The following is a 13,892-nucleotide window of genomic DNA, read 5'->3' as shown; positions in this document are numbered from 1 at the left end:
GCCTTTCCCATTGGCATGAAATCTTTTCTCTTCTAACCTCTTTTCCATCCCCAAACACATTCCTATCCTGACACCTTCCTTTCTCTGCTTATTAGACTTCGAAGGGACAGTGGTGGTGTGTTTGACTCCCAAGAGAGCTGGGAGCAGCTATCGGATGGGGGGAAAGGAAGCCCCGAGGAGCTTGGAGACACCTCCCAGTTGCGGCGCCTCCTGGGTCCCCCACAGCCTCCTCTCTTTGGTGACCAGCCTGACCTGACCTGCCTCATTGACACCAACTTTTCTGAGCAGCCCCAACTCCCACCTTTAGAGTCTTCTCAGCCTGAGCCAAGGCACCGCACTGGCTGTAGACGACCTGGCTATGATTTCAGCCGATTGGTGCAGCGGGTATACCAAGAGGAGGGGCTGAGCCCTGCCCCCTTACCAGCCCTAGGACCCCCTTCCCCAGTTCCTTCTTCATTCCATTGCCCTGAGGATGAAGCCTGCTCTCATCTCGAGAAGGGGTCACCCATCCCCACATGGACTCCCGACACAGAGAGCTCTGTCTGGAGCCTGGACCTGCAGGGGAACCTCATCGTGGCTGGGCGCAGCAATGGCAGGCTGGAGGTGGGGAGGCTAGAGGAGGCCAGAGGGTTTTGATGAGTGAGCCTTGAGGACAGAGGGGCCTGGCTTTGGCTTTTTTGATGCATTCCCAAGTGGGACTGCCTGGGGTGGGGACCAGAGATTTCCATCTCCTTTCACTGAAGAAGGAAAGCAGAGGATGGGGAGGAGCCAGAACGCTGGGTCCCCAGCCAGTAGCACTGGGTCGAGAGCCAAGGAGTATAGATATTTCAGTATTTAAGCAGGGCAAGTGCTGTTCTTTCTGGGGGGGTGGGAGGGGGGTGTACGGGGAGGCTTTAGTCTGTCCTTTTAGAGTAAGAAATCAGGTGGGGCTGCCCCCATTGACAGGGCCCTCACAGCCTCTGGGGGTTACAGGTGTGGGACGCCATCGAGGGCACCCTTCGCTGCAGCAATGACGAGGTCACCTCGGGCATCACTGCCCTTGTGTTCCTGAATAAGAGGTGAGGATGTGAGTTTCCTGCACTGGGTTGGCTCTTAGGCCACTGGGTCAAAGGTGCAGCAGATGGCAATTTGGGTCTTAACTCAGCAGAGAGTATCAGGATCTTTGAGAGGGAAAAGAAGAGTTTCTAGGGGAGAGTCATGTTGTAGATATTTGCCTTGCTGTTTTGACTGTTTTCTCAGCTGTAAAATGAGAGGGTTGGGTTCCTTGGTCCTATGATCCTAGAGGTGCCTGGGGGACAGGGTTGGGGTATACCTTCCCTAATTACATCTGTGAAGTTCCTCTGAGCCTTACACCCAGCTTAACATGAATAGCCCACCTTTCCCTCTTAAAGTCTATAGTAATGACTATTTTTATGTTCCAGGATTGTGACTGCCCGGCTCAGTGGGTCCCTTGATTTCTTCTCCTTAGAGACTCATACAGTCCTTAGCCATTTGCAGTTTCGAGGTAAAGAGGGGACAGGTGGGTCAAGAGCAAAGATTTTATGGAAAGTGAGACTGAATTATAAGAGCTAACTGAGGGGAATCTAGGAAAAGATGACATCTCCTTTCTATTTTGGTCTCTGCTCACTTGAAGCTGATTTTCCTCAGGGACTCCAGGCCGGGGCAGTGCCCCCTCATCCCCCGTGTACAGCAACAGTGATACCATAATATGCCACCTCACCCACACGGTGTCCTGTGCCCACCAGAAACCCATAACGGCCCTGAAGGCCGCTGCTGGTCGTGTGGTGACTGGGAGCCAGGACCACACTCTGAGAGTGAGTATCCTTTGGAAGCCCTCTTGGGGAGGGCAGGAAACAGGATCAGAGAGAATATAGACCCATTAACTATGGGAGCCACTGACTAACACGTCTGAATTGATCTCCAGAGGCCCTTTTCAGATGTGATTGAGAGTGTGAAAATGTGTGCCTATATGGGGCGTGGGGTCACGGCTCTGACGCTGCCTTATGTCTCAGGTGTATCGACTGGAGGACTCCTGCTGCCTCTTCACCCTGCAGGGCCATTCCGGGGCCATTACAGCTGTGTACATTGACCAGGTGAGACCCCAGGAAGCAGCTCTGACAGGTCCCAAGATGGAGTGGACCTTAGTCACACATATGCTTCCCTCCCTGGGTGAGGCTGCCTCCGGGAACCCCATGGAGGCCACACTGAACCTGTTTTCTGAAGTGTTTGGGAGTCTTCTCAGATCTTGATTTCAGTTCAGTAGAGAGGAGTTTCCCACTGAGCCAAGACCCTGCCGTAACCCAGGCTTTCTACCTCTGTTCTCTCAGACGATGGTGCTGGCCAGTGGGGGGCAGGATGGAGCCATCTGCCTTTGGGACGTTCTGACAGGTAGTCGGGTAAGCCATATGTTTGCACACCGTGGGGATGTCACCTCTCTCACCTGCACCACCTCCTGCATCATCAGCAGTGGCCTGGATGACCTCATTAGCATCTGGGACCGATCCACTAGCATCAAGCTCTACTCTATTCAGCAGGTGAGAAGAGAGAAAAGGAGGGAGGGGCCCGGGCTGTGCTCTTAGCTTGACCCTCTCCCCTTCAGAGAGCAAATGGGTGACCAAAAGAAGACCCGCGGGCGGCCCCAGCTTGGGTGGGACAGGAAAGTGGTTCCTCTCCACATCACGAACACTTGTCCCTCTGTACTCTCCTAGGACATGGGGTGTGGGTCCAGCCTGGGTGTCATCTCGGACAACTTGCTGGTCACCGGAGGCCAGGGCTGTGTCTCCTTCTGGGATCTAAACTATGGGGACCTGCTGCAAACCGTCTACTTGGGCAAAAGCAGCGAGGCGCAGCCCGCCCGCCAGATTCTTGTGCTGGACAATGCAGCCGTCGTCTGCAACTTTGGCAGTGAGCTAAGCCTGGTATATGTGCCCTCGGTGCTGGAGAAGCTGGACTGAACCGGAGTTCATGCTGGGCCCGAGCATCCTCTCCAGAGTCTCCATAGCAGCCCTGGACTGGAGGTGACCCAACTGTGGTGACCAGGCTTGGAGCAGGAGGGGAGTAGTCCACCTTACTGGTGGTCAGGGGAGGACAGCTGTTGGTAAGCTTCTATCCCACTAAGGGCACCGTGTGCCCTGCTAACTGGTGACCTGGCTAGGCAGAGGGGCCCTTCATTCTGCCTGTCATCTCCGGCTCTCCCTTTCCCCATTAGTGGGACCAAAGCTGTAGTACCAGAGGGTGAAGGAGAGAGAGGGTTGGCTGGGTTTGTCCTTGGGACTTTTCAGTGACTTCCCACCTTGCCAGTTCCCTCTTCTTAAATAAACTTTTTTTAAATCATGTAACATATAACCTCCATGAGCTACTACCTCTATCTATGCCCTATAAAGATACTCATAGTTTCTATTACTTCTTTTCCTTCCCTATTCCCATCTTGAAGGGAAAAAAAAAGTGGAGGCTGGCAATAGACCCACTACCTGGGCCAGGCCTAATTAGCAAAAGAACTGTTTGGTGTGGCATTCACACTGCCAAGGAGGCGGCTGCTTTGAATACAGTGTGGTTGGACTGGAGGAAGGAGAGGGAGAGAGAGAACCAGTGAGTGTTTGCACAATCGACCCATAGAGAACTCCCTGAACGTCACTGGTTCATGAAGCAGGTAGAAGGAAAGATACTCTGAGTGGTTAAAGTGCTTCAAAGATACTAACCCTCCCAGGCCTAGAAACTTGAAGTTCTGGGTTCAAATGTGACCTCAGACTCTTCCTAGCTGGATGGTGACCCCAGGCAGGTCACTTAACCCCAATACACAGTACTGATTCTAAGATGGAAGGTAAGGATTAAAAACAAGATACTAACATGTTTTGATCTCACCAAGGCAGACAAAAAGTAGAGGAAGTTGTGAAAGTGAGTGGGTGACCCTGGGCTAGACTCTGCTCGTTTATGTTAGGTGCCATCTGTAATCCCTCGAGGCTGGCAGTACAGTAGAGCTCCAGTATCTGGAACTACCTCGTTCTCCAGATGTAAATCACCGCCAGAGCCAAGGTCTAAGCCAAAGGGCTTATTGGGCAGCTATACCAGGGATGGGTTTTAGGACTGGACTGTTTCAAGGAAGATTATTCATCAAATTCTTCCCCCCGGTTACAGCAATGTGAGGAAAATGGAAGACTGTATTCTGTCAGTCCGGAGGTCCTTGTTGGGAAATACAAAAGAGTGACTTGAAGATACCTGAATTCTGTCCCCACAAATAATTTCCCAACAAGGAGCCTTCCTGCTGGGCACTGGGTGTGATGGGAGAGTGTCCGGGAGGTCCGGGGCACCTTCTGCTGCTTCCTTCACAAATACCTGTAGTCGTGAAGAGCCGAGGAGGAAAAGGGAAGCCTGAGCACTGTTGCATATAGGTTGGTTTTTATTTTAGTAGTAAAGAGCTGAAAAAAAAAATTCAGGTCCCGAGTAAGAGGAAAATGGCTACTCCGTTGGTGGCCTGCCCCACCCACCCCCAGAGTCAGGGCCAGTCAGTGAAGGGCACAAGGTGAGTGCCCAGGTCATGTCAGCGGTTTTCATGCAGGTGAGAAATGACCATCCTAGCCAGACGCGCTCTGACTCCCACTAGACCGGGGCTAAAGGCAACAAGAAGTGTTGGGGAGGCAGGGCTGTCCCCTCCAGACGAATGACTCTTCTCCCCAAGTTGTTCTCCACAACTGTCGAATCCTCCCTCTCTACCCTGGCTCCTTTGGGGTCTGGGGGAGGGGGAGGAAGTCTTTTCCTGTTCCACAAGAGGCAGCTCACGTTTTTGGGTTAGGGACTTGGGTTTAAAGGAAACATGTAGTGTAGGGAGTTAGAAGCCATTGGACGTCTGTGCCTCTGGTCAAATTCATGTCTTATTTAGGGTCCAGAGTGGGTCCAAGAGGCTGAGAGGGTCATCACTTGGGCCAGTGCCCCGCAGCCCTTGCCCATTGTGAGCCTGCAGGAAGCTCTGCTTGTTCATTCGTTGCTTCCCCCGCAGAGAGCTGTCCAGTGAGAAGGCCTCAGGAGTCAGGGAAGCCAGCAGCTCGAGAGAGGAAGTAGAAGGCCCAGGGTTGGGTGCTGCAGGTGCCTGGCTCTCCTCCTCAGGCTCTGGAATTTCTGGCAAGGGGGAGGAAGGAGGGGAAGGTGAAGGGGGACTGGTGAGCTCCAGGAGGTTGGGGGTGGTGGGACTAAGAGGCTCGGCGAGCCCAGGGCAGGCCACAGGTGGAGGCTCCTGCCCACCCCCTTGGGGCCGGATGCTGAGCTTGGCGATGGTGGCTTGAATGGAGCTAATGGGCATGTCCGCACCCAGCACCAGGTCTTGGGGGTCCTGTGGCAGATATGCCTGTGGAAGGAGAGAGGGAAGAGAATCAGAGCCTCCAAGTCTGGCCCTCAGCCCCACCCTCATTGGCTCAAGTCTCCCTCTTACCTTCTGGGCCACACTGGGGTTAGCGAGGGGTCTGCAGGCAGCAGGGGGTGCCATGCCGTGCCGCTGGAGCACCTGCTCTACGTGTCTCTGCACTGCTTCATGACAAAACCGGAGGTGCAGCTGGTGAGAAAACAGTGATGGCTCAGAGGACATTCAGGGCCGTAGCACCCCTCTGCACCACCTCCTGCCCTCTCCAGCCCCTACCTTCTCCTGTAACATGTGCTTCCGCTGCTGCCGCATCCGCCGAACTAGCTGTGTCAGGGCAGGGATGCCGTTGCCAGCTTCCACCTCTTGCACAGCAGCGTATAGCAGTGCAAAGGCCCCGGTGCGGCCTACCCCGGAACTGTGAGCAGGAAGAGGAAGGGGGTGGGTGGGTGAGGCCCCTCAGCAGTGCACCCAGCTCCCCCCCACCCCTTGCCCTAAGCCCCCCCAGCAGGACCCACCTGCAGTGCACCACAATGGGGGTGTGCAGAGGCCGCTGATGCAGGTAGTGAGTGTGCACCTCGTGGATGAAGCGAAGCAAGTTCTCAGGGCTGTCTGGGAGGCCCCTGCAAGAGCAGCAGAGGAACAAGTACAGGGGTCAGCGGTGTGCCGATGACCAGAGCGCTTTCTCAGTCCTTGGGCTCGTATCCCTCCACATCCGCCCTGGACCCGGCTCGTTCTCCTGCTGCCCCCCCCCCCCCATGGGTTAAACGCACAGCTCCGGCCACGTGGGGAAGTGCAGGTGTACAAGAGAGCGTTTGAGGCTTTGGTCTCTGAACTGCAGGCTCAGCACACGTTCCACGTGGGTGTCTGTTGTCCGGACGCTGCTCAACACCAGGCTCAGCGGGCCCTGGACCAGGGGTTGGCCCCTCTCCGTGGGGAAGTATTTTGCCACTTTCTGCTGCAGGGCAGAAGCACAGGCGGAGTGAGTGAGCTGAGGCCGGTGCAGAAAGGTCAGGGATTCCTGTCCTGGCATCTGTGAACTCGTTTTCAGAAGTATTTTGATTAAATCTATTTCAATAGTATTGGTTTCCCTTGTAATCTGTGTATTTCACGCCATTGGGGTGGGACGACACCAAAGGGACTTGAGGGTTTAGAAAAATCAGGTCCCAGACCCATAGACACCTGTGGCCTGGAGACCCAGGACAGGTAGAAAGAGCCCCCCCGAGGGGGGCTCGGATCCATTTCTGCTCCCTGCCCTAAGGGTCACGGGCACACCTGGGCTCCATCTCCCCCTCCTTGATCAGGGCACCCCCTTTCTCACCTTTTCCATCTCAGCCTCTGAAACCAGCATGACAATGACGGACACCTTCTGCTCGTGCACCATGAGCCAGAAGTCGGCCGCTGTGCCGGGCAGCGGCGCCTGGGTGGCTATCAGCGGAGGGCAGTACGACGAGAGCCCTTCTACCCGGCTGGCATTGATGTAATCGTCCTTGCCCGACCGGAGCACCACCCGATTGCTGTCGTAGGGCATGATGTCCTGGTGCCGGTTCTTGAGCGAGTAGCAGCGCGCGATGGCGATGGAGCGGCCCCGGGCGTCCCGCTCTTGGGCTTCCTGCAGCTCCCTCCAGACTCCGTCCAGAGCCCCCGCCCCGCCGCTCAGCAGCCCCCGGAAAGCCTCCAGCTCCTCCTGCAGCTGCTGCAGCCTGTGCGGCTGCTCGTAAGGGTCGCACTCGATCAGCCGCAGGGCTTGGGGCCGCTGGCCCTCGCTGGCATCCGCTTTGGTGGGCTGGAGCAGAGGCTGGCCCCCCCCGGGGGGCTGGGAGCCCCCATGCTGGCTCTCGGGGCTGGAGGAGAGCAGGTCGGCCGTGGAGGAGTTGCAGCGCTGGAATGGTGGGGGCTCTGCCTGGGGAGGGTGCGGTGTGGTGGGGCCGGGCCCCGGGGAAGGGGCTGGTGAAGGCACGGGGTGAGGGCTTGGAGAAGGCTGGCTAGAAGGTGGGGGGCCACGGAGGGGTAATGGGGCACCAGGAGGCAACTGACTGGGGAGTGGTGGGGCCTGGGGCCCCGGGGGCCTCGAAGCAGGGGCTGGGCAATAGGGGATGGCGGAGGTGCCCGGAGGGAGGGGTTGAACTCCGGGGAGTGGGGTGTGAGGTGGCTGCTGTGGCGGGGCCGGAGTGGGGAAAGGCAGGGCTCCCGAATGGGGGGGTAAAGGGTCCTGAGAAGGAAGCGGGTAAAGATGGGTACGCAGAGGGGGTGGGAGCTGCCCCAAGACAGCAGGCTGAGTGACAAAAGGAAAAGGCGGCTGCGGGGCAGTGGGTGCGGGGACCCTCGTCTGGGGAGGAAAGACAGGGGGGTGCTGGATTGGGGCGGGGGGGCGGGGCTGAGGCACAAAGGGCACTTGGGACGCATAGGGCTGGGGCCGGGGCTGCAACTCTCCGCGGGGAGCTGGGGGGAAAGGAAGCTGGCCAGAGGAAGGGGTGAAGGGTTGGCCGATCCCCACGGGGTATGGGTAAGGTACGGCCGGGAGTCCCTGCTGGGAGGTAGAGTAGCAGGGCCGGGCTGGGCCAGGGCTTGGGCCGGGCCCAGGCCGGGGAGCCGTATAGCTGGAGATGGGGGCCTGGATGCTGTCCACTGTGGTGGTGGCAGGACGAATTCCTGGAGCCAGTTCAGGGCTGATGAATCGAGGAGGGGGTGCTGTGGGGAGACCCCCACTGGACCCAGGAGGCCCTAGCACATAGTGGCTGCTCACTACCCCCCGCTGGGGAGAAGAGCCAGGAATGAGGCCCGGATCTGGGGCATAGGTGGGCGCCGGATAGAGGCGGGGCCCTGGGGCCAAGCCCGGCAGGGGCAATCCTGCAGGCTGGGGGGCTGAGGGTTGTAGCAGAGGTGGAGGCCCAGAGTAGGTACCTGGGGGGAAAGGGCCAGGACCTTGGCTGGGGATATAGTGGGCCCCAGGGACAGTAAAATGGCCAGGGGGGAAAGGCATGATGGCTCCAGCCCCCAAAAAGGCATCGCTGGGGAGGGTCCCGGGGGGAAAGGCTGTCAGGTGGCTGGCCAGCATGTCGGGAGGCAAGCTACGGAGCTCCTCGGGAAGATCCCCGGGATCTAGAGCTTCCCCCTCCTCCTTTCGGGGTAGTAACGGCTTTGGGGCTGTAGGCCTGGGTGGAGGTTTCTTTTTCAGTTCCCTAAAAAGTTAGTCCAGAGCCTTCATCAGTCCTGATTGCTCTTTCCTCACCCCATGCCCACCCCAAACCCATTTTGCCTTGAAGACTAGGGCAGCCCTCGGACCCAGGTTTACCTGTCAAGGAGCTGCTGGAAGGCAGCTTCTCGGGCCTGGCACACACCCTTGGCCCGCTCCAGCAGAGCTGCCACCTTGCTCTCCAGATCGGCATAAAAATCTTTTCCCTCCTGGGACTTTTTCATCAAATCCTCATAGGCCTCATAGGAGGCCACCAAGGTCTGCAGTGTGGAGTTCCACCTGGGGCAGGTACAAAGAAAAGCCATCCTATCTTGCATCGCGCCCCCTTGTATATCCCACCAAAACAGGGGGGTCCTTAAGGAGAACAGTGTGGCCCCCCACTCCCACCCCGGGGTGTGTGCGCTGGATGCAGAACTGACTTGTGCTCCAGCTCTGTGAGCACTCGACGAACCGCTGCATACTGCACGTTGGCGTCGGTCAGGGCCTTGAGGACGTTCTCCTGGGCAGCCAGGTTTTGGTCCAGGTACACACGCAGCTGGTCATACTTCTTGAGCTGTTCTTCAAAGAGTTTCTAAGGGAGGGAGAGGAGAAAGGAGTGAGGCCGGGAAAGCTCCAAGCAAGCCGGAGCTGCCCCCTCCTCCCTCCCCCCCCCCCCCCCCGCCTCCCAGCTTCTCCCTGAGTGACTCCAGGAGGCCACCTTCATCTCCGATCGATCTGTGGTGACAAGGGAAGTGGTGATGTCATCCTTCTGGATCAGCTCTCGGAGCTGGTGCTCTAAGGACAGCCGCTGGTCCCTCATCTCCTGCACTTTGGCCAGGATGCGTTTGAGGTTCTGCAGCACAGCCTTGTCATCTGCAAGCAGCACATTAGGGCGCCGTGGTCTCTGGGGGACAAGCCCGCCCCAGGCCCGCCCGCCCTGGGTCCTCCCTGCTTACCGGGGCTGAGGGCCGGGGAGGGCAGGGCGGCGCGCACTTGGTCCAGCGGCCCGCTCAGCAGCCGTAGGTTGCTGATGTGCAGGTTCATGGCCCGGTGCAGCTCGCTGTTGGTGAAGGAGGCCTTCTCATGCACCTCCATGTACTTGGCCCACTCTCGGCTCACCTCAGCCAGCCCCCCAGCTGGGACCGCCCCCGGCTGCCCAGACGCCTCCTGGACTTTCTGCTCCAGCAGCTCATCCTCTTCCAGCAGCCCCTTGATCTCCTTCAGGGAAGCCTCCACGTCCGTATAGACGCCTGACAGCACTGCGAAGGGGACCGAGACACAAGCTGTTGGCCCAAACCCTCTCCTCCTGTGGGCTCCCGCCCCGCGGCCCCAAGGCCTTCGTCTCGCTGGCCTGGATCAAGAGCCCTAGAGCTGGAATCACAAGCCTTTTAAGTTCCGACATCACCTTGCTGTGAATCGGAGGATTCACTTCAGCCCAGGCCTCCGTCTCCTCCTATGCAGAAGGAGAGGACGAGGGGGACGTGGCGGGATGGACTCGGTGCTCTCTGGATGACTGGGCTTAGCAGCCAGGAAAGTGACCCAGAATGCGTTTCCCCACCACGCTCACCCTGCATGGACTGAACAAGATTCTTCACCGTGTCGGGCCGGACGCTGAGAGCTGCGCACTTCTCCATGAGCACTGGGGGGATGTGGTTGTACATGTCCAGATTATCCACTGTCTCGGGGTCTAGCTGCAGGGAGTCCATGAACTGACTGTGCCAAGGAATAATGGGGAGAGGTCACTGCTGCAAGTCATCCCACAGACTACTACGGGCCCCCAACACTTCCCATCATGCAAGGGACCTAAGGAGGCATTCAATAGTCCACTTAGGCATAATAGCTGTGGCTCAGAGGTGCCAAACCATCTCTGACCCATGGTTTTACAAGGATAAATATTGGCCAAGAGCCAAGGCTCCTGGGATTAGAGATGGGTCTAAGGCCCTAGGGAAAGGGCTGGAGAACCTGGACCAGAATCTATCCTATTGGAACTTCTACACTGATCTCAAATTGATTAACCATGCTGGAGTCCCTGCTCTCCTACCAGACCATGATTTCTAGCCTGTCCCTATAACAGAGACATGTCTAGGGCTAGATATGTTTCAGATACTTGCTGAATGACTGGAAAGTAAAATAAATAATGGCATACAAGAAAATTTAGGCCAAGTTTTTCCTCTAACTTACTTTTTCCCAATTCATTTCAATTCAAACATATATTCAATCTAGTTGTGGAGGCCTCCTATGAGAAAGGAAGCCTGGGCAAACCTTCCATAGGCAATGGCAAAATATAAGGGCAGGGAAATTGTCCCTGAAAAGGCTGATTTTTTTTTTCTCCCCAAGGACTCGGCTGGAAGAACTACAGTTCCATTCTATTATGTCACATTCTTCCAAAAATGCTGGGCTGGCTAACTATCCTAAAGGTGGTTCAGTGGTGTCCCCAGTAGTCTGGAGACTTCATGGAAGGAGAAAGCAGATTTGGACCTTTTTCTCCCATTTTCCCCTTACTCCATTACTTACTCTAAGACCTCATTCTTGGCATCAATCTTAGCCATCATCTCACGAAGCAGCTTGGCCTTCTCCTCACTAGAGGGATGGAAAAGTAAGAGCCAATGAAGACAGTCTATGCTCCCATCACCCTCCCACTGCAAATCCACCGGGGCTTAACTCTGGAAGTAACTCCACCCCTCTGCAGGAGATAGTCATTCCCCAAACCACCTCAGTCTGAGCCCCTCCCCATTCTGCTCACCTGTACAATGAGGAGGCCTCATGAGCAGCCATGGGCACCAACTTGGCAAAAATGTCAGGGCCAGTGACAGCTGGATCAGTAGGATTCACAGGAAGGGGCTTCACCAAGGGGGCTCCTGGGACAGGGAAGAAAAATAGTTGGAAAGTCAAGAAGCCCTAGGGTAGAAAATGAGGCAAAGAGCAATTCTGTTGCTTAAGTAAAGTGATCATAGAACAAAAAACTCTCAGAGGGGAAAAGATCCGCAAAAGTATTTCTCTAGCTTCCTTATTATTAAGACCCTCTGTGATGGGGAACCCATTACTCATTGCACTTGTGTATAATTCATACTGTAAGGAATGTTTCCTTATGTAGAACCTAAACATCTTTGCGACTTCTCCCATTTGCACTTCTGAGATCAATCCAAACAAGTTTAGTAATAAGTCTTTTAATACCTGAAGATGATCCTCTGCCAACCCTAGCCCCAGTCTTCTTTCATATGTGATATCTCCAATGTCCACAACCCTTTCCTTCATAAGGCAGTGTTCTGAGTCCCTCTCCCCATTCTGGTCATCTTCCTCTACATGTGCCCTACATTAAGGCTCTTCTTAAAACTTGGCTCCCAGAACTCGATCTGGTCTGAACAAGCTGGAAGACACTAGAATGACCACTCCATTCTGCAACATTTTTGTTAATGCAGATGTAGGCATGGCACAGTTGTTCAAATCACCAGACCCTGGGCCTCTTGATGAAGCCCCAGAAGAAAATGTTTTTATTCCTTTCTTTTTTCCCTCCCTGTAAAGGGATAGATAGTGGGCACCCGATTTTGTCCCCACAAATGGTGTTATTAGACCTCTCCATCTACTGCATTCCAAACCTTTTACAGGCTGCAGGGTATCCAGGGCAGGGATAGCCTCATGGTAGATGAAATCATTGTCTTTCTTTGCTGAATTGAACCTGTGAACAGAGAGAAAAGGGGGATAAAGGGTAGTTTATATTCTGCCTCAGAAGCAGCACATGCCTCTCACACATATATCTAAGGATTGGCCACTATTTCCTTTTCACTCTTTCCTGTCACCATTCCCCCAAACCTACCCCAAGACTCATAATGTATAACCACCTGGGGATGCCAAATCTGGACCTGGCTCAGCTAGTATGAGTCCTAACTGCCACCTTCCTTCTCAGAGTTATATAAATACGTGCTTCTTTCATTCTCACATGTGGCAGTGACACTCCTATGTGGCTCAACCCTGACTTACTTTCCTCCAATGACATCCATGGTGAAGCGCAGAGCATCCTGTACAGTTTCGGGTTGTCCCTTTTGAGGAAGGGACAAAAGGGAGAAAGAAAAAAGAAAAGCTCTTCATTATTAGGCCAAATCTGGCCCCTATTATGATGCCCTCCTCATTCCCTTCTCCCCTTGCCCCAAAGCTCTATGTATTGTGGCAATTAATCAAGTTTATCTGAAAGTAGCAAAAGATCAAAAGTTCCAATGAGACTAGGGAGTAGTCTTGTCAGGGAAGGGAAAAACGGAAGGGTAGGGCCTAAAGCCCATATTACCTTTGCCAACTTGATGGCTTCATTAAGCTTGTCCAGGGCACTCTGGAAATAGACTACCTGTAAGGTAAGAGACAATTGGCCTCCTAGTAGCACAGTTGGGGAGGGAAGAATAGCATCCGCTTCCTCTTCCCTCAGCATCTTCTTTCTCCCACTCCATCCTATGTTGTATTACTCTAGAAAGTCCTCACCACCTCTTCTCAAGAGATAGCATCACACAACTATTCACAGGCAGCTTAAAGCCTCTGATCCCCAGGCCTATATAACCAGCTTAGACCCAGGCTAATACACTTTCCTAGGTTTTCCAGCTCTTAATGTCCAGCAGGATCCACTAGACCAAAATCATTCTCCACAGGTTGGTGGAAAAACTGCCCAGCTAGGAAGGCAGGTGAGCCAGTCCAGCATGGGCAAAGAATGGAAAACTCCAAACAAGTGCTCTCAGCAGGGGTACTGGAAGATATGAGAGACAATAGAGGGCTGGTCTACAGGGGAGCTTAACAAGTGACAGTGAGTCCAATCCAGCTGAGGCAAAGGAAACACACTGAAAAATATAAGATGATGAAGTTGGGAATGTGGAGGACCTTAAACACCAGGGATACCAACTGGAACTTCTACTACCCCAAGAATCCCAATGAGTGCCAAATGGAAACTGCCCTTTTCACCTGCAGAGCACTGAATGCTTTTTAAAGCACTTCCAAAAACAGAATGTTTATTTGGGCTTCACAGCAACCCTGTGAGGCATCTAGTGCAAGTATAGCTACTTTACTGATCAGAAACCAAGGCCAAGATCACACAGCAAATTAAAGGCAGAGCCAATCCTAGAAATTAGGTTTCTTGGCTCTGAGTCCTATGCTCTTGTCTCCTTGGGAGAAAAGAGAAGGGTATTAAAGCACCTTTTTCACAAATAAAGGAGAATCAGGGATAGGGGAAATAGGATAATAAAAATGAAGTCAATTAGCTACTATAAGCAGTACAAAGATCCAAGACAATTATGAGGGACTTACGACAAAGAGTTAATTAAGAGGATTGTAGTAAATTACCTACTGGGTTAGATTCTTATTTCCTTATTTCCTCTCTTTCTTCTTAATTGTAAA

General features: G+C 54.4%; 2 protein-coding genes across 2 annotated transcripts in view; one reads left to right on the top strand and one right to left on the bottom strand.

The window, feature by feature from the left end:
- LOC123253413 (SREBF chaperone) overlaps nt 1-3,338 on the top strand; it is a 61,391-nt gene extending 58,053 nt beyond the window's left edge. The window contains exons 16-22 of the mRNA XM_044682640.1: nt 96-603; nt 973-1,058; nt 1,422-1,504; nt 1,648-1,814; nt 2,013-2,093; nt 2,328-2,534; nt 2,709-3,338. Of these exons, the coding sequence (XP_044538575.1) occupies nt 96-603; nt 973-1,058; nt 1,422-1,504; nt 1,648-1,814; nt 2,013-2,093; nt 2,328-2,534; nt 2,709-2,954 (1,378 nt within the window). The 3' untranslated portion in view covers nt 2,955-3,338. The remainder of the gene's footprint in view (nt 1-95; nt 604-972; nt 1,059-1,421; nt 1,505-1,647; nt 1,815-2,012; nt 2,094-2,327; nt 2,535-2,708) is intronic.
- Nucleotides 3,339-4,378: 1,040 nt separating this feature from the next.
- Nucleotides 4,379-13,892, bottom strand: part of PTPN23 (protein tyrosine phosphatase non-receptor type 23) — a 40,697-nt gene continuing 31,183 nt past the window's right edge. The window contains exons 10-25 of the mRNA XM_044682541.1: nt 12,802-12,858; nt 12,501-12,559; nt 12,119-12,198; nt 11,266-11,380; nt 11,037-11,102; nt 10,090-10,235; nt 9,479-9,781; nt 9,241-9,395; nt 8,963-9,114; nt 8,643-8,822; nt 6,669-8,529; nt 6,121-6,305; nt 5,866-5,970; nt 5,627-5,765; nt 5,423-5,542; nt 4,379-5,338 (exon numbers count right to left, since the gene is read on the bottom strand). Coding sequence (XP_044538476.1) covers nt 4,862-5,338; nt 5,423-5,542; nt 5,627-5,765; nt 5,866-5,970; nt 6,121-6,305; nt 6,669-8,529; nt 8,643-8,822; nt 8,963-9,114; nt 9,241-9,395; nt 9,479-9,781; nt 10,090-10,235; nt 11,037-11,102; nt 11,266-11,380; nt 12,119-12,198; nt 12,501-12,559; nt 12,802-12,858 — 4,200 coding nt within the window. The 3' untranslated portion in view covers nt 4,379-4,861. The remainder of the gene's footprint in view (nt 5,339-5,422; nt 5,543-5,626; nt 5,766-5,865; nt 5,971-6,120; nt 6,306-6,668; nt 8,530-8,642; nt 8,823-8,962; nt 9,115-9,240; nt 9,396-9,478; nt 9,782-10,089; nt 10,236-11,036; nt 11,103-11,265; nt 11,381-12,118; nt 12,199-12,500; nt 12,560-12,801; nt 12,859-13,892) is intronic.

This window comes from Gracilinanus agilis, chromosome 1 (assembly GCF_016433145.1).
Source record: "Gracilinanus agilis isolate LMUSP501 chromosome 1, AgileGrace, whole genome shotgun sequence".
Lineage (NCBI taxonomy): Eukaryota > Metazoa > Chordata > Mammalia > Didelphimorphia > Didelphidae > Gracilinanus > Gracilinanus agilis.
Note: the sequence above shows the minus strand (reverse complement) of the source record. Positions and strands in the feature narration are given on the sequence as shown.